General features: G+C 42.7%; 1 protein-coding gene across 2 annotated transcripts in view; it reads right to left on the bottom strand.

The window, feature by feature from the left end:
- The window catches only part of SEMA3G (semaphorin 3G), a 132,755-nt gene that overhangs the window by 9,530 nt on the left and 97,727 nt on the right, over nucleotides 1-25,498 (bottom strand). Inside the window, exons 5-13 of one of the 2 annotated variants that reach the window (XM_069206740.1) lie at nucleotides 17,718-17,808; nucleotides 16,678-16,794; nucleotides 11,053-11,195; nucleotides 8,319-8,433; nucleotides 6,015-6,084; nucleotides 4,244-4,388; nucleotides 2,188-2,419; nucleotides 981-1,072; nucleotides 826-867 (exon numbers count right to left, since the gene is read on the bottom strand). In XM_069206740.1, the coding sequence (XP_069062841.1) occupies nucleotides 826-867; nucleotides 981-1,072; nucleotides 2,188-2,419; nucleotides 4,244-4,388; nucleotides 6,015-6,084; nucleotides 8,319-8,433; nucleotides 11,053-11,195; nucleotides 16,678-16,794; nucleotides 17,718-17,808 (1,047 nt within the window). Of the gene's footprint in view, nucleotides 1-825; nucleotides 868-980; nucleotides 1,073-2,187; nucleotides 2,420-4,243; nucleotides 4,389-6,014; nucleotides 6,085-8,318; nucleotides 8,434-11,052; nucleotides 11,196-16,677; nucleotides 16,795-17,717; nucleotides 17,812-25,498 lie in introns of both variants that reach the window. The other variant, XM_069206739.1, reaches the window with a different exon arrangement.

Genomic DNA, 25,498 nt, shown 5'->3' on the forward strand with positions numbered 1-25,498 from the left:
ATCCTCTGCTTCTGTGGAACCTCTACATAATAAACCATCTCCTGATTCTTACCTTGTTTCAAATTACCACTCTACTTCTCTTACCACATATCTGCCCAAGGTTCTTGAGCACACAATCTTCAGCTAACTCCTCACCTCTATATGCCCAACCTTCTGACTCCACTGCAATCTGTATTTCAACCGGTGATCTCCTCCAAAATTGTTCTATTATCCGGTTCAAATCACATTCTCACGCCTGTCTTCTTAATTTGACTCATACTGAATTCTTTCGGACCTTTCTGCTGCATTTAAAACTGTCAGCCTTGATACTTCCTTATCTTTTGTCTCTTGGATTCTCTGGTACCCTCTTCAATTTATCCTCATATCACTTTATGGTATTTTGGAGTAGTCCCAATGTTTTCCTAGATCTTTCTCTTGTGGTACCACACTGGCCACTTCTCTTTGCAACACTTTTCACTTGCATTGACAGAGGTAAAAACTGACTATAAATAGCTTTCCTCATTGTTAGATAATACTTTGGTTAGTGCAATTGGATGTTGCTATCTTTATATAATATGTAAGTTTGCAATCTACTAGGAGGAGGTAATACCTACATGCTTTTAATTTCTATCTGATGAATTATACTGGAGCCATAAAGTTATTCAGGGTTATAAATAAAACCTCTATAAATTACATTAATGGAAATACCTACATTTTGCTCACTCCTCCCTCATCTCTTTTGCCACTCCCCCTTTTCTTCTGTCTTAAACAGTTTCATTCTCCCAATGTAGTTTCAGCCTGTCTGTCTTTCAATCAGAGTGATGGATAGATAATGTATAAACTTACCCGTTTCACAGAAATTTCCATGGCAGTGATGGGTATCGGGCCCTGAAAGAAAGAGGCAAGATTTCAAATGGAGAAGGAAACAGGCACAGTCTCACAAATAGTTTGCCTCACCTCCCACTCACCAACATGCAAAGGCTATCTTTTTTTCAGCTGACCTTAAAAACCTGCATTTCTTCCAGAGTGACTTCTTCAGCATCCACGAAGTTGCCTTTTTGAAGAGCAATCACTTTCAGAACCGATCCAGAATCTGAAGGGACAAAGCGGGAGATTATATATATATATATATATATATATATATATATATATATATATATATTTATATATAAGAGAGCGAATATAGAAAATGTACATCCAAATGCTCATGACAGTGCTGCAAAGGCATCGGAAAGGAGAAGAATAACTTCCATCTCTTAATACTACGCTCATACTTTAAAGACTGAGCTTATTTTGACAGCCCTGAATGTGCTTGCACTCTCATTTAGAGGTTGATTGGTGGATTTTTCATCCACCATCTTGGTGAATATTGAACTCCTGCAAAGGCTGCAATTGAAAATCTGCCATATTGAGGGTTGTCCTTTGCGGTGGAGGAGGTTTCACCACCAAGTCGACTATAGCCACATTAAACTTTTAGAAGAATAATATAGGTGGGAAATACTCCAAAATACTGCCAGCAAATTTTGTTCCTGAGAATAGTCAAATGTCTGGTCCATCCTAACTTGCTGGGGGTTATCACAGTATTTTAGAAACACCATTTGGACTCCCCGTCTGGAAAGAGGACTTTCTTACTGATGAGAACATACACCCTGTGATGCTTGACTTTTAACTATTCATATGGCTTTTTCTCCAGTTTAGCTTCTGGGATTCCACTTCAAGGGAGGGCTTCATAGGGGACCTGACCAAGTAGGAAAGGAGAAGTTGGTATACTCAGTTTACTCTCACATAGTCAGAAGACAGGCACATTGTGGCTGGAACGAGGTGTCACAGAGACCCACTGGGACACTTAATATGACTCCTGAGGTATTCATACATGTTACATCCCTAACCAATGAGGAAGCACATCTTCATTGCAACCAGTAACATGATCATTTGATTATTATGTTAGACGCGTCCCATGCCCCCATTTTCTATCAAATTTAAGGTGTAGCAAAAGTGCTTAATTAGTGAAAAAAATAAATGCAGGGGCTAAAGGTTTTCTTATGTGCCACCTGCCAGTGCTGCTGAATACCAAGGTTGCTGAATACCAAGGAGTTCTATCTTCATTTTAACCCATTTCTCTTTCATCCACCACCGCACTCTTCTTGTCTTTTTTATTTCAGTCTTGCAAGTTCCTTTTTACCTGAGCTTTGCCTCAGTTTGACTCACCTGTCCCAATGAACATAACATCATACTGTCCATCCTCAGCTTCCACGCGATCAACCACGAGCTGTTGCAGGCGGTAGGGCAGGTTGGTTTTCACAAGGAGTGGTTTGCCATTGAGGGGGTGCACACTCCTGTACATTAGAGGGTGTGCCCGGGCGAAGTGGAGCACCTCGTCTGGGTAATCTTTGGTGCTGCGGTATTGTCTGCTGGGCTGGTTTGTGATTTTGCTGGGACACTAGAAATTAATTTCAGGTTTTAGACTGCGTACTTGGGAATTTAAAATGATACTAAATATTTTTTTTCTGACAATGGTTTCTCTTGGATAATTGATACATGGTTGTAGATACCAAACGATTAGCTTGCAAGATACAGAACCTATCACCTCCATGAATCAGGTGTTTATGAAATTAACAACAGCACCTGGCTATTCTGAACATCAGAACCAAATGACTCATCGAATGATACCTATATACAGAAACATGTATCTGCAGCCCTGGATTTGTAGAAACCAAGCCTAAAGCTGAGAAGATAATTGTGTCCCTGGAAAACCTCTTAAGTCTTTAATGAATGTCAGGTTTTCTGTTAAAAAGACATCTTTTATCTAATGTCCTTATTATGAAATATATGAACATATTTGTTTGGGCCAGTGACCTCTATGTGCACCCACTTAGAAAGTAACTCATCTCTACATGTGAATGTCTTCACATATGGAAGCAGAAATCTTCTATCTCCTGGACTGGGGTTACAGACTGACGTCATCTACAGTTGCACATATAGGCACCTCAAACACCGGATGCTACACAGATTTGATACAGGGTTGGCTCATTTAGGATTATACTGGGGATTAACACGAAGTCTTTCATCTTCAATGCTGAATTGATCAGTCCATTTCCCAAGCAGGTTATATTAATTACAAGCGAGTCTCTAAAATCAACCAGTTCATCTCACTTAGCTTCAATAACTGTTTAAACTTTAAAGTGTCTCACATCTGCTAATCATACACTTTTTATAACGATATCATCATTTGGCCCATAAACCTCAACTCCCACATATTTCAGCACTTAAATTCTGAGGTCTGAGGATCTGCCAAATTGACCCTTTTTACTGCTGGCCCTAAAAATTTCAGAGGAGGCATACAATGATATGCAGCTTTTTGTCTCAGCGGCGGAAATGTGAAGATATTTTGCAAGAGAGATTCCGAGCCTTTTGAGCTTAATGGTAGATCACTTGGCAGACTTGCGCATGGCACGCAGCCTCTTTCACCCACAGCAACAGAGGACTCATGATAAAACCACAATAGGGAGTTCTCCAATACTGGATGATGTCCGGGATGTTTCTTTATAAATTCTTCCCCAAAAAGAGTTGTATAGTTAAGGCAAGTGGGAGAAGGATAAATAATACTTCCCCTCGAGGACTGGTGGAATCAGGAAAAGTGCCAAGGGCAATTACAGCTTTTGGATTGCAACTACAGTCAGGTAGCCACCGCCAGCACACCTTTGCTGGGCAGTGGGCACCTCCAGCAACTGAGGAACTATGTAAGAAGTTTGGTACAACTCTTCGGTCTCACCTATCATAACTCCAACTCATTAAAGTGACATGCTCACCACATGATCACACACCTCCACAAATCTGAGTCAGAATCCAGTCTGTGACAGAATCATCATGATACTAATAGTAATTGCGCCCACCACAAATGCTAATTAAAAATAATATTCGAAGTGGACAGCAACGATTGGCAAAAATAGTAAAAGAACTACTACTCCTGGAGTATTTAGCTCAGGACATTGGCCAAGGATTACAAAGCAATAAATTACCATGGGTGGAATTCAGGTCTAATTTACCTGAAATTATTAATGGATACTAAGGAAAATGCAGTCCTAACAGTGTGACCTCTGCCAGTTATCTGATTGTTTGCTGTCTTTTGTATAATTGTGGTAAACACCATTGCAAAGTATTTGCTTTATATTTTCCCTGGCTTTGTTGATTGCACACACATGAGAGTTTGAGTAAGACAAACCGCTAATAAAGTAAAGTGAATAACCACATTTGTGATACTTACCACTCCTGGCCTTGGGTATGGCACCTTGCCTTCGTATGCTGCCCATTGGTGATTGGGCCCATCTTTGTGAGCATAAGGACCATTGAAGACCTCCCAGATATCAGCCATGCGGTAGACACACACAGCATAGCCCTGGAATACATTACTGAACGGGAAAAGACATTATGGAACAGTATTGTTACTGGTTGTCGAGTCGGATATAACATTAAACACCTCTCATGCAAAGTTGCAATTTATCACTTCACTATTTGCTGGGACTGCATGGATTATAGATATACAAAGGCGATGTACATTGAATTACTTGCTGAATTGGCTGCGCAAAGTGAAAAGATAGGTATCAGCAATCTAAGGGGCTTATTTACAAGCCCCAAGCGTCACCGGAGGGTCACTTGCAGCAATGCTCTGGTGGCGCTGTGCCCATTTTCACATTTACAAGGCAACGCTAGCCTTCTTGGTGTGGCTTAACGCCGCCTTGTAAGTATGGGCCAGATGTAGTTTTCTGCAGCAGAGGGGCATGCAATGGGTGTTGCTGTGGGTGTTTTTACGCAATACCCATTGTTATTGACACTGCCCTGATTTATGAGAAATAATAAATCTGAGGAAACGCCAAAAACTAAAGAACGTTAGGAGAGAAAGAGGGCAGAGAACATCTTTCACATCTTTCAGAAAACTCCATTTAATTATCCTGATTGAAGTTGGTTGTTGAACTAAGGATGGATTTTGTGAAGTGGCCATAGTCATTAGGATCCATAGAAGGGCCCTTTTTACCAGGTCAATTGGCTTGTTGAGGTGGGGAAATTAAGCCCTTTCGAGGGTTGACAAAAGCAGAAGGAACAAAGTGTAACTAGGACTGGACATGTACTAAAGCCCTGCTGTGAGTAAGACATGCTGAGTTGGGACAACATACGGAGAAAGGATATAAGAAGCGCATTTGAGATAGTGGCACAGCTCATTCTCACAGATATCTTTGGGGAATGAGGAATGCAGAGATGGCATTTGCTGTAAACCTGGGCAACCACCAGGAACTCAGAAATGTAAAAACATGGTGAATTTAATGTGGCGAGGAGAGAATGAAATGCTGCTTTTCAAGAGCAAACAGCTGCTTCCGTAGAAGCGTCCCGACGGTGAAATGGCAACAGAACCTGACATGAGACTAAACAAAGGGAAAGGACAACATTTTTCTTCAGGGTGAATATCAAGCCCGGATCACTTAGCATGTAGAGGGCTCAAGTGTACTGGCTCTCCGAAGAAAAAAACATCTTGCAGGGTTATGAATAACAAACGTTACCGCATTCAAGGTAGGAGCACTGGAGGGTAAGTGATATGCTTTGGTGAGATACCTTATGGGGTTGATGAATATGGAGCACTATCCACAGGAAAGCTGTGTAGACAGAAGACTGATATGGAAGGGTTTTTGTGATTTCCACAGTATTTGGGGTAGTTGTTATCTAACATGAAGTGGATCTGGTTAGATGAAAGATGCAATTGGTCAAGACAAACATTTATATGTGCAAACTGTGACACAGTTGATAGTTGCATATGAGGCATGTGTAAGTGTGAATTTGCTCGAGGATTCATGGTTTAAAATAATCACAGTTTGGGTGTGTTACCTGGGAAAAATGCTATCAATTGCCGGTTTTACTGCAAGTTCTACAACACTTTATATACTCTCCATGCAAAGTGCAAAAAGTGCTGACGATAGCACATAAATCAGAAGCTAGAGATATAAGAATGAGGGAATTTAGGTTATGGTATAGTTTAAGGTTCATACCTTGTAGTGCTGAAGAGGGCATACACCTCCGGGTTTGATTCATCTTTTGTTTGTAGAAGGAAAACATCCTCTAAGAAAACAGAAGTGAGAATTATAGAAGATGTTTGCCCTGTCAATCCAGATTAAATCTGACATTTACCTTTCATTCTATCCTACAACAATTTTTCGCAAAACTCTTACAATGCCCAAACCAATCTACCCCAGTACATTTCAGTAATCCTTCAATTGAACCTGCACCACACCAAAATCAGTTAACTTAACCACAACCCATTATATTTTGAAACAACTAAATTAAGTATAGCTGAGGTTCATCTACCCAATGGCCCTCATTATAAGTGGCCAGGTAGATGCACTGGACTTTCCTCACCCCCAGAGTAATGAATACTGTGAGTACTGGTAACTCCGGGGTGCTCATTCAGAGTAGTACCCTGCGGGTTCACTAAGAAATTAGTAGGGGTGGGCATAATTGGCATAATTCTCTCAAGTGTAATTACCCCTAATTACCTCAAAACTACTCATAATGCTTATTTATGTGTGAAGAATAGTGAAGCAATTAGCTCCATTTTCTTAATGAAAAATGAACCCTTGCGTCCAAAGTGGGGCAGAGGATGGATTTTGCGCTCAGAAAATGGCTCTAAATGCTACAGTACATAAACAGCAGTAGCTAGCAGCAGCTTGGTCTCTCTTAGTTTGTTGTTTCTGTGTTCCTGTGGTAGGATTAATACTCAAATCACTCTTAATCACTGAACTGGCATAATCGTTTAGTTTCGCATCACGTGAGTAATGCGTAATTTGTGAAATTATTTTAATTTCTCCAGCATAATTACAATTTTGTCCAGGCCTAGAAATGAGGAATTACCAATAAATCAGTAATTCTATCCTCATTTCCCCTAGTAATTCCTTATTTTAGTGTAGACGTGTACCCAACAATTTCTAGCTGCTAGCATCTCTGGATGAAAGTCAAGAGATGAAGAGTGTTCCACGGGTCTCATAATTCTGATTGGATTGATAACTGCTGTTACAGGCCACATTGGAATTAAGATACTACTTATTATGAGGGTCACTGTAGTTGAAACAAGGTAATGCAGCCCACCACCTCATGAATGAACCATATCTATCTCATTCTGGGCAGTGCCATCAGCCTGCAATTACTTCAGATGTAATGTAATCCTATATCAAAGAATTGCATTCATGTATAAGTAAGTGCAACAAAATGTACCCATTACCACAAGTCTAACAATACCTTTCTTAGCTATTATGTAACACTGCAGACATTTTCGTGTTACCCCAATGTATTCTCAACTTAACTAATTGGAAATAAATATCTGTAATAACATCAGTTCTATCAACCCCACCCTAACTCAGGCTATCATTTCCTCTCAGTCTGTCTGAGATTGATTCTGTCCATCTGAACTACAAATAAGCTATCCTCAGTCAACTGCTGTAAACTCAGTTCAACAAATTTTACCTAATCCAGTGCAACATTAATCACACCCATTCTTAAAACATTTTGATTTAAAAGAGAATAGTTGCATCCCAGGACAACTAATGCAAACCACAATTAGTGATTGACATATCATGCATATTTATGTATATATATCTACCTATATATACTGTACTGTATAGCAGAACCCTTGCCGAAAGACACCAGAGTGGTCACAAATTAACCAAATCCCACACTCTAACCCTATTTTATGTTTTCTATCCAGTCCACGATAATCTAACGCTAACTCGTTCATGTACATCCCAATTCAAGCAATCTGATCATGGTATCATGTCCAAAGCTCATTCTTCTATCAAACCAGTACCAGTTCAGTCTGAAAGGACCAATTCAAATTCTAATGTTATTAACATTCAATCAACCAATCATAAATCCCACCCCACTCAAGGATATACCATATAAAAGCAATCTCATCCCATTCTAAACCCTAATGGATGGCTCTATTCAGGTTCCCACTAACATCCCTTTTACCAACAGAGTCAATTGTTGCTATTTCTCAGCACTACTAATGCATGCAGCCTTGTGACAATTATTCACATGTTCCCCTAACACCCCACCTTGGTAAACTCACTTTACTGTAAAATATCAGAAACATGCATCCTCAATTTGAAAACTGAACAATATTAGCCGTTGTGCGAGGAAGTGGAGCTCCCAGACATGCCTCTGAGCTGATGATGCTAAATATCACAGACCAGCACCTTCATTTGTCTCATATACCAACAGCAGTAAAACCACTTTTCACATATCTTCATTTAACTCTTACGCATTCCATTCACTTCTCTGACTACTCTCTATGCACTTACCCAATTCATTGAACTCTGTGTCACCACCTCCTGGTCCGGGAACAGAACATACCAGTCGTGCCTTATTGAAAGTACTCCACTTGTGCACCAGCACCCTCTGTCCACCAGCGTCGTTCTAGAGAAAAAACAGACCTCTAAACATAAGTATAAAGAGTTGGAAAGGCGTTACAATTTTTCCCACCTTACTGTACTTTAACTCAGCCTTGGGTCTTCCACCTAATAACCTTGCTCTTCGCTGAGTGGAAAGACTGTTAAGAAGATCAAGCAAAAAGCCATTTCTCAGCTTTGACAAAATAATCTTGCCTGAAGGTTAAAAACGAGAAAACAATATTCTAACTGCTCCTAATCTCAATAGAAAGCTTTTTAGAATTGTTACGGAGCTCCAAGAACCCACTCCCTTTGCTGCAAGGGTGTACCTTTCTCCAGCTAATAGTGAAAAACACTCTGACTTTTTATTGATAAACAGAAATTGATGCACAAACAGTTAGTTGCCCTTTCTGTCTTTTAGAGACTATTTAATCTGAAAATCCTTCAATATAACCAAGGGCAGACTAAGCCAACACTTGAAAGATTTTCTATTCCGTCTGAGAAAGACTTGATTATTTTGATTCAGCAAAGCAGACTGACAGGTTCGTCCTCAGAAATATGACCAACAAAATATTTAAAATAAATAGCACATTTTAATAAGAAAGAAATGTAAACCATTTTATACTCTTTTTCAACATGGATCAATTCCAGCATGCTAGATGGAGGCTATGGTATGACCTTTACAAAAGAAACCTCTGTTGGATACTATGATCCACAGTAACTCCAAATCCATTTCATTGCTACCTTTCTTAGCTAACATTTTGGGAAAAAAGAGTTTTCATACAACTGCAAAAGTTTGTGAAAGCCAATATATTACTGGACAATCAGCACCTGAGGTGCGCCTAGGAAATAGCACTGAGCTAGTCATTGTATCTCTCCTGGACGACTTTAGAAGAATGATGGATGTGAGAGGTCTGGGAGTCTTGATGCTCCCGGACATCTCTGCAGCTTTCAATATCATTGATTGAATAAATATTTAAAACAGATTGTCAGAAATTGGTATAAAGAACTGTGCCTTAGTATGACTTGATGACAAAGAATAGTAACACATGAGTATCTTTCCACTTCTAAAGAAGTTGACTTTGGTGTGCTTCAGAGTCTCATTCTTTTGCCTTTACTTTTCAATATTTATGTGTGACCCCTGGCTTATCTACTCTATTATCTAGGCAAAAAATGTTTTTTGTATGCTCATGGTGCTCAATTTATATTTTTGGAGCATCCCGTAATCAGAGCGAGAAGCAGCCTACATCTTCCCTCCTAGCTGATAGTCTTTTGATAGTGGGTGGCTGAAAATGATTTAAACTAAACCTCGATTAAAATGAGATTTTTAATTAACTCTCCGCAAATCTCGGTACATTACCACTGCTGGCCTCTTTTTACAGCCTTCTTCCCCATCTCAGGCTTCTTCTGTTTGACACCTTGGCATTTCTATAGATTATGATCTTGGCTCAGTCCCTAAATTGCAAAGACCATGAAATCTTGCCGTACCCATTTGAAAACTTTATATCAAATACTATCTTTCTTGAAATCAGAGCTAAAAACATATGTGGTTACAGTCACAGTTCAATCTAAATTAGACTATCCCAATTCCACCTTATTTTCAGCCCAGACTACAAGTAGTGCAAAATACTGCAGTCTGTTTTATTCGTGGCCTTAACAAATCCGAATCGATTGCCACAGCAAGAAATTGCTTTAATGGCTTTCAGTTAATGCCAGAATCATCTTTAAGGTTATGATCATTGTCCATAAGGCTATTCATGCTCGCATGCCAGCCTTTATGGCTAACAAATTTCATTGTAACAAATTGGAAAAAATCTGAGATCCATGGATCTTTTCCTTCTTTCTGTCGCAAAATGTCAGACAAAACATTTTGGAGACAGTGCCTTATTCTGTGGACAAAGCAAAAATTTGGAACCCACAGCCCTTCCGCTCCGCAGAAATTACAACCATTAACCTTTTTTTTAAAAAGCGTTTAAAACTGCCTATCGATATCCTTTTTACTGTTTTTGGTTCCTCCGCTTTAAGCACTAAGAAACTATTTGTGAGTAAATATTTGCGTTATATCAAATTTACCAATACATGAGCATAATTGTATGCTGCAGGTGGATACCAGCCGTAAGAGTAATTGAGTGCTCAACATTCTCATACTCCCACCTTTCTGATTCCCGCAGCTGTGTCTTAACATTTCCAATTATATAAAAAGAGATACTGAGGATCATTTATAATCCGCTGGTAAATATGGTGGCAATGGCTCACGTTGGGAATGCCATTTCAGTGACCCATTATCACTAAATTAAGCTATTTGGCTGTAGGAATGAGGAGTAACATTCAGCACTGAGGTTGCTCTCACTCATTACACATCTTCACAGCTTTTAGTAGCTGAAAAATATTGCCTTCAGAAACCCCAGGGTCTCACTGCATTATCAGCAGCGTTGAATGTGGTTAAGAGACAAAAGTATCCGCTTGTCTTTGTTCTGAAAAACACCACTGCTTGTCCTCCAAGAGAAGCAAACGATTCAGGGACATATCAGTGGAGTTCTTTGACCATAATTACCACATCTATTAAATAAGTATGCCTTTAGTTCCCGCCCTATTCTCTAAGGCCTCTCCCCTCTCAGAATACAGCATGTAAAAGAGAAGCACTCACTGCACAAACGCGACCCACACGACTGTAGACGGCGGGACCTTTTCCCTCTGACTCTGTTGCCTTCTCAGTGAAGAAGAAGTACACCTTGTCATTGTCACGGTCATCATTGTCTGGGATCAGGTGTGCTGACAAGAACCTGGGGTCTGCAGTTGAAGGAGAGCAAAATGAGTAGCAATCAAATGAAACTGCAGTGTGCAAAAGCCTAGCACAGTTTATTTTAAAGGTTTCTGCAACACTTGCAGAACACAGTGTCAAGAATTGGAAAAAATAGCAAAACAATCCTATTATAAATGTTCCTTAACTCCGATGATGTTCTTTAAGAAATAATTGATTGGCAAGATGAATTAACAACAGCCTCCAGCCACAACCGGTAGCGAGCATTTCTCCTCACAGCTGTCAACTGTCACAGGAACAGTTATAGAATGCTGGTAGGAACCAACTGGGAAGACAAGGGGAAAATGGGGAGGAATGGAATGTTACACTTGGATCCCTATGGGCAGGTGGGTACACAATGAAAGTAAGGGGAAAATGGAGAATGTACATTTTATACAAAACATTACTTATGATAAATTACAACACTTCCACAGTAAAAAAAGCAAAGCAAAATATTATATAGCAATTCATTAGCACTAACAGAATAATAAGTCACAGAAGACCTAATAAAATCAGCTTGTAGGCAGCAGAGGAAGAGAAGATTTGCAAAGCCCGCAGGTCTTCCCTTTATACTAGAAGTGCCAAGCTGTTGACTTTGCCGATGCTTGTTTGTAAAGCATGGTTTGAAAAAAAGTAAAAGCAAAAAACATTTCAAAATACAGGAGAAAAAGCAACACGTATCTTAAGATACTGTATATTGAATTCAAAGCTGTGGATTGTGATCAAAACTGTAAATTGAATCCATGGTTCATTTTTAACTATTTTTAACTCAGTAAACTCTGCAGAGAATTTATAAGAAACACTTGCCAATTTACTTTCCACAGGACTCAGAACTGAAACAAATCCTCAGCAATTTGGTCCTCTGCAGTAACCTAATGAGTAGATTTATCAGCCTCCAGGAGAAGAACTTCCTTTTCCGTCATGCTAAATACAACTTCTGTCTCAAACACTAGCTGAGTGCAGCAGCTGTCTCCTGCCCCATAGCCATAAAACGCTTTGTGTACAAGGCCTGTGCTTTCATGCAATATTTAGTATGCAGGATATTAAACAAAATAACCTATAATGTCTGCTCTTTCTTCCTACCCTTGCAAAAATATGCCTATTGCTGTGATTGTACAGGCAGGAGGGGTGCAGACCAAAACTGAGAGCTGGTGGGGCAGATGTTGAAGAGGGAAGCAGCACCTAAGGGAGAGAACAAGAAAATGCAGGAACGTTCATGGAGTGCTGAATGAAAAGGAAAACTGTTGTTTCCTGAATGTGAGAGATACAGACATACTGAAACACAGTGACTGGCTTCAATAGGCTATTTCCTAATACATGATTATGACCTCTGACTTACTGATGGGAAGGTGCAGTGGATTTGTTAATAAGGCCTGCATCTCTACTCTTTGCTACATGATCTGATGCATGGAACCAGTTTGATTTTAATATGGGCCTAGAGAGCTGGTGTCTTGTTTGGAAGACCCAGACCTTGCAGTCATGGCTATGATGAAAGAGTTTCAGTTATATCTGAGTGACCTGGGAAGGGTAGTATCACTGGATAGTTAGAGAAAATGTTTGCATAGTAATGAATTCCATGAGTGGTCTTTATAGATCATAGATCATTGCTAATCCAGTATTAAGGCACTGATGGGAATGGAGGTGGAGGAGTGTTAATTCTCACGAACAAGGTCTCAACATATGCCGATGCAAATGTTTTGATGAGGAATGAGCCTCCTGGAATTGTCCAGACATGTGCTGATGTGATTGAACATCAAGATGGTGCTCCCACTCTGAGCATTAGCAGAAGACAGTAGTGAAAGTGCTGCTGGCTGGTGTGACATCTACTTGTCAATCTTAGCAAAACTTGTAAATCTGGCCGATAATTCCTGTCCCATACCTATACCAGGTTTGCAGACAGAGTTTGTGTATACCATAGGTCCAGCTGTGGGACCTGTTTAAGGCTGTTCATGCTAGATTGTTTGTGGCAAAGAAGTGCCATATAGGTGGTAGCAACCTAAGAATCCATTTTGATTTCATGAAGCAGAGTGGTACATAGGTTGGAGCTTGGCAAGACCACCACCTGCCACTGTGAATGGCAGGGCTACTCTCCAGCCTTCCTCAGGTCATTCACAGTTTAACAGTCTCTAGGGTGTGGAGAATAGGAGATAGAAGGCACAGTTGAAGTGTAGACCTCATGTCCCTTTCTGCCTCATTGCTCACTAGACGTGTTACTCCTCAAATGTATGAAAGATAGTTAAATTAGAAGGCTCTCCTAGAGACTCCCAACTCCACCCCACTCTCCTGCAGATAAGTGAAAGTCTATGGCCCTCATTATGAACATGGCTGTGTGCGCCACCATGCCGGCGGTGGCGGGAAATCCCGCCAGCCGGCATGGCGGCCCACACCACCACATAATGAAGCCAATGAGGGCCGCCCAGGCAGTCTGGTGGTGTACGGCATCATTATCCGACACTGCTGCCCCTCGGATAATGATCCCAAATCCCCCAGCCATTCCCTGGCGGGCTTCCCCGCCAGGGAAAGGCTGGCGGAAGGGGTGCACCGGGGCACCCCTGGGGCCCCCTGCAATGCCCATGCACTTGGCATGTGCAGTGCCCCATCGCGCATGTCACTGCCCGATTTACTAGTAGTGATCTGCGCGACGGGTGCAGCTGCACCCGCCGCACAGAGGCATTGGCGGAGGCTCCACCCGGCCAGGCATTCCTCTGGACCGGCGGGCGGAAACAAGGTTTCCGCCCACCGGCCCAGAGGAATGTACATTATACGGCCGGCGGGGATACGGGGGAGCTGGCGGTCACTGGGAAGACCGCCAGCATGAACACAGCGTTTTTTACCGCCGTGTTCATAATGAGGGCCTATGTCTGCACCAATCATGGAAGAGTTTGCAAAAAACATGAACAGCCTTAAACAAGTCCCTCAGCTGGACCTATGGAACACACAAACTATGTCTGCAAACCTGCTATGGTTATGGTACAGGAATTGTCACCCAGATTACCAAGATTTTGCCACCAGGATCTCACAGTTGTGGAGATAGAGAAGTAACTGTGTGTCAAAGTTGTCGTCACTGACTGCCAAGTCCTCTTTGCCCTTTTGAAAAGGAGTAACTAGGAAAAAGTTCTGCAACCAGGAGAAATGCCACTTTGAGCCTGCCTTGAGGTAAGAAGCTGACTGATTTGCTGAGAAGATGGGGTGGAGGTACCCATGGAGAAGAAAGATGCTACCAGAGGACCGTGAGACTTTGAGGCAGGAAGAACTGGAAGCTGACTGCTACATTTCAAGGATAGATCTATATTGCCAAACTGTGTGGTGAGACATTGAGACTGGTGTCCCTGGGGCATGCTGAGAAGCCACAGTGCCTGTAATGACAGAGCGCTCACATAAAAGCAAATGCATATTGCAGCCTTGTCTATGAAACACGTAGCACCTATGATGGCTTGGGACCAAATTTGCAACTGCTATTGGTGGTCACTGCAGCAGAATCCAAGTGAGTGTCTCAGAAGTCTGGTGTTAGAAATAAGATCACCCACCATGAATTATGGTGGCTTCAGCTTTTGTCTTAATCAAGACTGTGACCTAGGGTGGGCTCCCTACTTATTTGGTTGGTGGGCTTTTTTTAGCCCAAAGAAGTTTCCTCAATGAGGATTTTCCTGACCATAGCCAGATCCAGTGATGCCTCTGGCCATGCACATCATAGGCCATAGTGGGGTTAGCCAGAACAGATTAAGAGAAATGCGGCTTTCGCCCCAGCAGCCAATGGCAAGTCAAATCATCAAATGACAGAGAAATCGAACATAAGAAAGGTACAGTGGGAAGGAAAAGGTCAGTTCTGGGAGAACTTTTGAACACAACTTGCTCAAAACTACGCAGGGATTCGCGACAGAGCCCTGGACTGGATCACCTCCTTCCTCACCGGCAAAGCCCAGAGAGTCCCTCAGCCCGACCCTCTTTAACGTTTACATGGCTCCGCTCACAAACATCGTCTGATCACAAAACCTCAAAATTGTCTCATACGCCAATGACACCCAACTGATCCTCTCCCTTGCCAGGGAACCCATCACCGCCAAAACCAACCTCCACGAAGGAATGAAGGCCATCGCCGAATGGATGAAAACAGCTGCCATTGAGCTGAATTCTGACAAAACTGAGGTCCTCATCCTGGCCGCCACCCCCTCTGCCTGGGACGACTCCCGGTGGCCTGCCACAATGGGAACTGCACCGACACCTACCGACCACACACGCAGCCTGGGGTTCATCCTGGACTAATTGCTATTAATGACCCAGCAAGTCAACGCCGTCTCTTCCTCCTGCTTGAAAAGCCTCTGCATGCTTCAGAAGATCTACATATGGATCCTCACTGGAACCAGAAGGACAGTCACCCAAGCCCTCTACGCAGGCACCACGGCCAAGCTCCAGAAAAGACTGCAATGCATACAGAATGCCTCTGCAAGCCTCATCCTGGACATCCACCCACCACAGCTACATCACAGCCCACCTGAGAGACCTGCACAGCTCCCCGTCAACAAGAGAATCACGTTCAAACTCCTTACCCACGCTCACAAAGCACTGCACAACACCGGACCAGAATATCTCAACAGACATCTCTCCTTCTACACCCCGACCAGACAACTTTGCTCTGCTGTCCTTGGCCTCGCCACCATCCCACGCATCCACAGAATGACCGCCGGTGGCAGATCGTTCTCCCACCTCGCTGCCAAGACATGGAACACTCTTTCTATCCACCTGCGACAGACACAGGACCTACTAACCTTCAGGAGACACCTCAAGACATGGCTGTTCGAGCAGTAGCAGCACTCCCTCTGTCCCCCCCCCAGCACCTTGAGACCCTCACGGGTGAGTGGTGCCCTTTACAAATGCTTTGATTGATTGATATTGAACCATTAACACTCAAGAAGACAGGCTCAGAAAACAAGAAGGCTCACCATTTCTCATCCAACGGGACCAATGCTGAGTTCAGAAGAGTTCAACCCAAATCTAGCATCAGCTGTGTCCCACGTATAAGAAACAAGATCATTACCAAGTGTATCCAGTATCGAAGCCTTCAAACTTTTATGTACATGCATTACGTATCAGGAGTAAATAGCTTTTTCTTTAAGTTACAAGACTAGCTAGATACTTAATTATTCATCCTTACATATTCCACTGAATTCTCAGCTTCTACTCCACACCACTTCCCTGAGTAAGTCTTGGACTACTCAACTTCATTACTCTGAGGGTCAAGTGCTGAAGGGGTTTGGGTTCAACAGTAAGCCGAAGCTCCACGACGCCAGCAGTAAAATGCCTGATTGTTACCATTTGGCCCAGTGACCCATGTTAGCCATGGGACTCTTGATCAGAAATGGCACACACATAAACAAATGCACACACACAATTTTCAACCAAGTAAGGTCTTAAAGGAACAAAACAACAATGACACAACACACGTGCACAGAGATGAGAAGGAAAGAAACCCACCATGAAGAAGGCGCTGGTCAGTGTCTGTTCTAAGAGACATGCGGCTGCCAAGGCTGCGGAATATGACAGGGTCCCGTCCCAGGAAGTCTGCAGTTAGCCCAGTGTAGAGCTCTCCACCTGCAGGGAATGAAAATGTATCAGACAAACAGTATAATGATAATTTGGATGAGATGTTGAAGGCATGATATGGTATTCTAGATTTGATAAAATTGTCAGGGGTGGGTAGAATATTCCCTTCAACCTGCGGAATTGGGAGAATTTTGGCAACTTTGTGTTATTCTTGAAATGCAGAATTCTGTCCAAATTTCACCAATTCCTGTGTGGTGAAATATTTTCTTGCAGTCGCTAGGAGGTCATTCGGTGCGATTTTTCAACTGCAGGTGGTTTCGACCATTCACTGTCAGAAGAATGCTGCTCAAACAGCAGCAAAATCAACTCGAGTAGTTGTGCTATCTGACGCACCATATGGTGCTATTCACACAGAGTTTTCAGCGTGGAATGTGCTACCAGCGCTAAATCACAGTGCAAACAGTGTGACGTTCCTATTTCTGCCCTTTAGCGGAATTCCACAAAATTTCGGGGAGTTTTTATGTAACCCCGCAGAATTCCACTAGTTCCTCCCATCCCTAGAAATTGCTTAGAAATTATACCTTGGGATATCACTGACTATCACAAACATGTATCTTTATGGAAAAAAAACCTGGACACCATTCATTTCTGACCCCTTTGAAATGGGTTGTGCTCACTATAACTGGGAGAAGAAATGGGACTGAATGTATTTCCCTTTTGGAACAAATCTAGTTGCAGGTCCTAGTAGACAAACCTGAAGTGACTATCTATGACTTCCAAAATTGACATTTTGTTTAAGTGTTGGAAGAAGGACAGGAAGCAGAAATCTATTTCTGTATCTCATGGAAATGACTCAGGAATGCAGACTAATACAAAGGACAAAAGCTATACTGGAATGGATACTGGATACATATCCTAAGAACTGTAAGAGATCCTGGAATGGTGTTCAGTACCTCTTAAAGAGTACTCACCAATGAAAGTGCTGGCAAATGGCCGATTGGGGTCGTGTGGACACTTGCCACGCCCACTTTCCACATTCCCAGGATCCAGGGTGAACACGTGCTGCTGGGGAAAAAGCAATTTCCAAGTTGTGAAGAGGGATGATGGCAAACTGCACTTATAGTGAACAGAAATAGCTTACTCAGTGCTCATGCGCAAGCAAGTAATCACCTTAGGTAGAAAGACATTTTAAGTTTAAAAACACTGCAATTATAACAAATTCTGTGTTTGTGAATGCAAATGTGTTCTTACTGGTTACTAAACACCTTTTGCGTTTCTTAAAAAAGGGTTTGAAAACACATTCTGAATTGTAGCTAGGAGTGAGCATGAAAAGGGTGGCCTCTCCTATTTGCAATGAGATGTATTAATGGTTTGTGACTGCATGCTACAATTTTCCGTGGTCAGCTAAATAATTTGCTGTAACTTGTAAGTTCAAAGTTTACATTGAAAAAAGCATCAGTGACAAAAACTTAGCCTGACAAATCAAATTTATGTTTTGACTTAGCTTTCACTGTCATACAAGAAGTTGACATACATTACATTTGTAGGAAAAGTTCCACTTTTGGGTAACCCATTTCTGGATCTGCCTCTATCCGGTAACTAAATTCCTAATTTCAAACATTTAAGAATCTATATTGATGTATACCAAATTCTGGGAATTTAATTCTGCACACCCTGTTAAATGTTGTGGTTATTTTTGCAAACTTTGAGAAAGTCCCCAAAGCCTTCATTTTTTGTATTAAATGTGTGAGATGAAAAAAGGCTTGAAAAAAACAGCAGATAACCATTTTTATGATTATTCATTTTACACTAGTTTTGATGAAAAGATATATCTCAGAAATCCACGTGTTGTGGGAGAGTTTTCCCCCACAAAACGTTTTTGCTAGATAATTTTTGCAAAAGGTGGACTAATTATCAAATCTTCTCCATGTGCCAGCTCATGAATTCTGTCCAATTCTGAGGGTGTAATCTGAAATTTCACACTTCAAACATAACCCAAATTAGATTTTTAGATAACATTACTTTATCTTTTTCTGCAAGTATCCTAGCACTGCAATTAGCAAGATATGATCTATATTCGGAATATATACAATAGGCAAACACGGTGAACATTAATGTTTAGAAGAAAAGCTGCTGAGTGGCAGGGTAATAAAGCCAGGCTGGTGAAAGTCAATCCTGGTGAAAAATCACTTGATAGGAACAATTGTCTGTCAAGAACACAAAAACTTCCAACAATCCTAAGGATATAGAAATTGTAAGTGTGCATAATTTTTAAGTAGGGATATAGAGGAAACAACAGAGAGGTTAGGTTTTTAGTATTCTGTTTTCGATTTCTATCCTGAATGTAAACAGAAAGCAGTAAGAGAGGAAGGGGGTTAATGGAGAACAGAGACTGGAGCAAGCAGGAAACAACAGGTAAGGTGAAAAGGAAACGGGTTACGTAGAAAGGTGGGAAGAAAAAGATAGGACTAAGTATGAGTTAGGTAATGGAAACGGGAGGAGAGTGCACAGATCAGGAGCACAGTGGGTGTGGATAGGGGAGAAGGAGTGACTGATGGACATGAAATCAAGCAGCAGGACAAGAGCGTTGGTAAAGAAGGAAGTAACTGGGGACAATCTTTGAAAAGTTGATTTCAAGGGGATAACTGAAATGACCTCCTTCCTCAGGTAAAATATAATAATGCTCCACACAGGAATCCAAAGACCTTCTTTTATTTAGTAAATAGCAGTACAGGAAAAGGGTCCTCCGCCCATCTCCAACACTGAGGCTCAACTGTCAACTCTCAGTCCCTCAGGACATAGAGGCACGTAGAACCTGCCTATGTCAGTACACTCCAGTGACGCTCCTTCTATCTAAGCACACAAAACAGTAACCTCATCAAACCCCAAACCCAGCAAGATAGAAAATATAAGGCAAATAGAATACAATTATTCTGCGTGGTGTCGTACACTCTGTGAACGGCAGCCATTTTGAATATTTTGAATTTCCTGATGTAGTTCTTATGTTTGTTTTTTCCAGAAATTCCAAGAGAATATCAGGAACTGAGATCATAAAACAGTGTAGACAAATATGTTGCAATTAATTACTGTCACAGAAATGGGATAAAACAATTAGGTTGCTATGGTGTATGCCAAGGTATTATTTTACTCATGCCCATAGATCGTGTTTTGAGCCTCATGACACACAAAGCGATTGGAAATTCTCCATCAGCTTCAAGCTGCGGTGCAGCAGGTGGTGCTGGGTGGAGGGAGATTACCTCCCAGCTTCAACGTGTGTGGCTGGGCCAAGGGGCTCAATGGGACCTGTGACAGCTTTTATTAGCGAGGTTGAAGGTCACCAAAGGTGAAAGGTCAATGGTAGATAAACTTGCAGCTTTGAGACATCAGTGAGGGCAGAAGCGCACTGTAATAAAGATTCTTCGCCTCTCCCTTTGTGTTCTTGGCAATTAAATGGTGACGACATTTCCTGTCAGGGGCGGTCACTGACCGTCGGTCTCCTCTTTTAACAACTTGACAGATGAGCCCACAGATTGCGTGCGTTCTTAACCAGTGTCCACGGTCACGGCAAGCCTGTGTTTGGTGTCTCGGAGCTGCCGCAACTATGGGCACAACAATTAGCTCTCTGTGCAGGCAGTGCTGCCCGGAGTCGAAAGGCCAGGCCCAAGCGACGAGTGGCATTTTGAAGAAACGACCACTTCATAGATCATAGACCAAATATATATATTGGAGACGCGTTGCGGTACTAGGCAGACACAAAGACATTGTGAGTACCGAATTCTTTCAGTTTATAAACGATGAAGGGTCGGAGATCATTTAGCACTGGGGAAAGGAGAGGAGAGGCAACAGCACGCAAAAGAAAAATGTGGAAAAAGGGGGAGAGCGGAGGAACGGAGAGAGAGAGAGAAAAAAAGATAGAAAAAGAGATGTATATTGAGAAAGAAGACGGAGAGAAAGAGGAACATAAGGTCGTAGAGAAATTCTGAAGGAGAGAGAGTAAGACAGACAAATCAAAAGAGGGGATAAGATGAGAAGAGGGAGAGAAAGGATACAAAGAACCGTAGCCTGGCCATCAAAGAACTTAACCACACACATTGTAATGTCTGCCCATACAGTTCAGTATCTTGTCCTCGGTAGACCTCGGAAACTGGTCCAGATATTAAAGTCATTCTAGTCAGAGTTGTTAACAATGGATGCCTTATGCTGTAATACATCTGCGGACTGTGTCTGTTCCCTCTCAAGCTCTATCTTCAAGCAGGATGGCTCAGTGAGTCTGTTAGTGCTGAAGCAATAGTGTGCCCTACCACAACAACCCTCCACCCAAATTTAAGAGGACCACAACCCACAAATAAAGAGGCAGGTTCGGGGTATCACCCCTCTTCAGCTAGGCTTGCTTGCATCTGGTGGCATAGTGAGGACGGGACCACGTCTGGGCATACCCTTCCCACTTGGGGCGACAAATGCAAAAAGAACAGTTGACAGACGGAATGTAGACCAAATCAAACATTCACCCCCAGTCACAGATCTGGGTTTAATCCATCAGTTGTTTTTTTGCTCACCATGAAATTCCAGTTTGGACCCAGCCATATGCAAATCAGTCTCGACCCTGTTCCCCATGGGAACAATCCAGCCCTCATTCCCATCACCCATTTGCACAGGAAGTGACATCACTGGATTTCCCATCATCTGTCTACACAGTAAGTGGCATCGCTGGTTCCCTGCCAAAGCCGTCTTTAAAAGAATAAGCAAGCAAGAGGAATTCATTTTCCATCATGCAGCTGTACAGGAAGTGACATCAGTGGGAGTTTGCATCATGCATCAGCACAGGAAGTGACATCACTGTTTTTCTGCCCACGGCACCCTGTGCTCCTCCCCCTCCCAGGGCCCACTTATTGGCTGTTGCAGTGGGTGCGTGCAGTAGGAATGCCACTGGTGTGCCAAAGGCAAGAACGTCTGTGCCTGTCTGAGCCTGGACCATGCCCAGCGCCAGAAGCCCTGGATCTCCCCTACCCATTGTTACCCCTCTGCACTTCTCTGTGCTCTCAACCCCGGCCACCACTTGCAATAGTTGTGCCGCACCACACAACAGAGAATGAGTGTTCCCATTCACCTCCTACAAGTACTCATGCACTTTGCCACACCTTATATCCACCACTCCTGCACCAAGAGCACCCAAAGCCCTTCTTGCTCACACACAAACCAGACACCTGCTCATGCTCACACAGATCGAACACTACGGACATACGAATGCTTCTCAACCCCCAATTGCTCACCAAACACACCACAGAGATATGGGACTTACTGCACAACCATGCTCCGGACCTGTTCTTCCTTACAGAAACATGGGTAAACCAAACCTCTGCACTAGACATTGCTACAGCCATTCTTGTCGGCTATACGATCATCAGGCAAGACCATCAGCACAAAAACGAAGGTGGAATAGCCATCATATTTAAAGATACCATCAGCTGCACCACTTAAAGAGACACCCCTATAGGCAACATGAAATACTCACATTCAAGATATGGATCACGGCCAAGTTCTCCTGGGGCAGAACTCTCATATACAGAACACAAGGACCATACACCAATTTCACCAGTGACATCACAGACTTTGTCACACCTCATATAAACGCCAACACCTTCATCCTTTTCAGGGACATCAACTGCCACTTAAAAGAACGCACCAACCCAAATTCTATGAACTTTAAAAAACTTCAGAAACCTTGGCCTCACCCAACACGTTACTGAACCCACTGACACCGCTAGACACCTATAGGACCCAATTTTCTCCTTAATCAGCAACAGCACAGTCTACAAGCTGGCAACCATGAACTGGACAGACCACACTCTCATCGGTTTTAGCATACCCATCCTGCACCACCTCAGAGCTACCAGGATGGGAATTGCCTGTTGCAGCTTTCAAAGCATTGCAGAAGAGGTGTGGGCTTTCGTCCTCTCCATGCACCAGCTTGAGCACATCAGCAACTTGCTGAAAGCTGTCACAAACCTCAACAGCTGGGTCAGAGCATGTACCGGCACCCTGGCACCCCTCAAGCACAACCCAACAGCGAGAGCCTGACCACTGTCTACTTCGTACACAGAGAAACTCAGGCTGACAAAACACCACTGCAAGCAACTGGAGCACAAATGTAGAACAAGTGTAGACACCACAGATAAAGAATCTTCAAATTAGCTCTATGATGCTGTCATCAGCAGACATGAAACAACAAGTGCACAACTCTTGCAGGCTGCATCAACGCTGGCATTAACAGCAGCCATTATCAGAGATTTCACTGTGCCTCCTGTCACCTTCAGCAACATCACCCACTAACAAGATCTATGCAACAAGCTCTCGGAATTCTCCTGAAACAAAATGACCTCCATATACAGCAACTTTGAAAGCAACTTCAACTACAGACCCATCTTCCTCCTCTCATACCTGGCAAATGTCTTAGAGAAACTAATCAACCCATGCCTCACAACCACCTCAGCATCCACCAGCTCTTCGACGTCTCAGAGTCCAGATTCGGAACACAACCACATTAAAGAAACAGCACTTATTGCTGTCATAGAAGACATCTGCATGATCCTTTACATGGGAGACTTTGCAGATATCATTCTCCCCATCCTCATGAGGTACCTGTATGAGTTTGGCATCCCAGGACCAAATCTCCACCGGATTTGCTCCTTCTTCACGGAGAGAACACAAGCTGTCAGCCTGGCAACTTAATCCTCTGAACCTGAAAACTCATCTGCGGACTGCCTGAATGTACAAAGCTCAGTCCTACTGTCTTCAAGGCATACATGATCCCTCTGGCCAAGATCATGCACACACACAACATCAACATCCTCTTCTGCAACTCACACTCCCTTCTCATACAAAACCCCCAATATAAGAAAAAAGTTCACTGGCTGCATAAGCAAAGTCACTAATTGGATGAAAGACAACTGTCTCAAGCTCAACTCTGACAAGACAGAAGTAGGATCTTCGGTAAGAACACCTCACCATAGGGAGCCCAACTGGTGTGTGACTGAACTCAGACCCACAACAACAACAAAAACACCCATGCCAGGAACCCCAGAATAATTATCAACAGCAAACTGGACATGACTGCACAAGTGTGCACTGACACTGCATCCTGCTTCCACACCTTAAAGATGCGGAGGAAGACTTTCAAATGGCCCTCAAGCAACACTAGAAAAACTGTCACTCTAGCCCTAGTCACCAGCAAGTTGGACTATATGAATACCCTCTATACCTGGATCGCCAGGAAGCTCACTAAAAGACTACAAACCATCCAGAACTCAGCAGCCAGACTAATCCTCAAACTTTCACAAACAGAACTTGCACCACACCACAGCTCAGGGAGCTCAACTGGCTTAAGATACACAAACTCCTCACACACATCCAAGGCATTACACAATGTGGACCTTCCCACATCTAAGCATTTGCATCTCCTTCCACCAGCAACGTAGACACCTCCGCGACGCTGGACTCTTACTGACATACTTCCCATGCATACACAGGAACAGATGAGGAAGGCAAGCAATCTTTTACTTCACTCCTTAAGCTTGGAACGGTCTCCAACTGCACATCAGAACATTCTCCTCTCTTCTTGAATTCTGCAAGAAGCTGAAGACCTGGCTGTTCAATTACCCAACCTACTATAGGCAGAGCTAAGCATAAACACCTACTCAGTGCAGGATACTCTCTTAGGTAATAGCACGCTTTATAAATACACATAACATAAAAGAGCCAAGAGCTTGTCTTCCATCTCAAGGCAGCGCCATTCCGCTGAGTCCACCCAACATATCAACTTCGAGAAAGGGCCTAGCTGTAGCTCTTCTCCTGTGTCCTACATAGCCTAGCCTTGAGGCATACAGCAATTCAAAATCTTGAACTTTCTCTGAGCTTTGACTGCAGAGCTCATTTTGTAGTCCAAACGTGAGCTCAACTAATGGAATCCAACAAAGGCATGTTTTGGAAAGTAATCAAAACATGACTTTTTAACAATGAATTCCTTCCTCTTTTGGCCGTCTTTAAGGCTATATGCTTTTTAAGTTTACTTCTCAGGGTCAAGGAGCACTGTGCTAATGTACTTACAAAAACAATAACAGTACATAACATCTCTGGAAAGACAGCTCTAATGGGCACCAATGGGAAGCTATGGCCAATGAGAAGGTGTGTCTCCTTCAAAAAATAATATATCCACCACCTGCTGCAAGGCACACCTTCATAGGTGTTTGAAACCTTGTAAGGGAATGTGAATCTTCAAATGAACAGGAGTAAGTGTAGTAGATAAGCACAGTGTGTGCTTCTTCAGTGGGGTTTGTCCTATTTCCAGGCAGCTTCAACAACTGCTTACAGCTGAACCAATTAGGTCTGATATTTTAGTTAGAGCAGGTCTCTGGGCTGAATTAAAATCGAAGTCATAAACCAGGCAAGATTTAAACTACTAAGGTTTCCAATCTCTGAGGGAAGGGTAAACTTGAATGATCTAAATCATGCGGCAGAAAACTTTAATTTTGTCTGCCACACAATATGTCCTCACAATTAAGAACAGCCACACAACAAACACACAGAGGCAAATGCACCATCCCAGTAGGGGCGACTGCACATTTGAACCAGGAGTGGGTGGATCTCTCTTGTGGCTTTACAGTTAAAAAGCACGAGTCCCTGATTCTTTAATCATCTGCTACAAACCAACAACCTCTCCTAAACCTGGTTTCACTGTTTATGGATGTTCACCTGG

Source organism: Pleurodeles waltl, chromosome 9 (assembly GCF_031143425.1).
Source record: "Pleurodeles waltl isolate 20211129_DDA chromosome 9, aPleWal1.hap1.20221129, whole genome shotgun sequence".
Classification (NCBI taxonomy): domain Eukaryota; kingdom Metazoa; phylum Chordata; class Amphibia; order Caudata; family Salamandridae; genus Pleurodeles; species Pleurodeles waltl.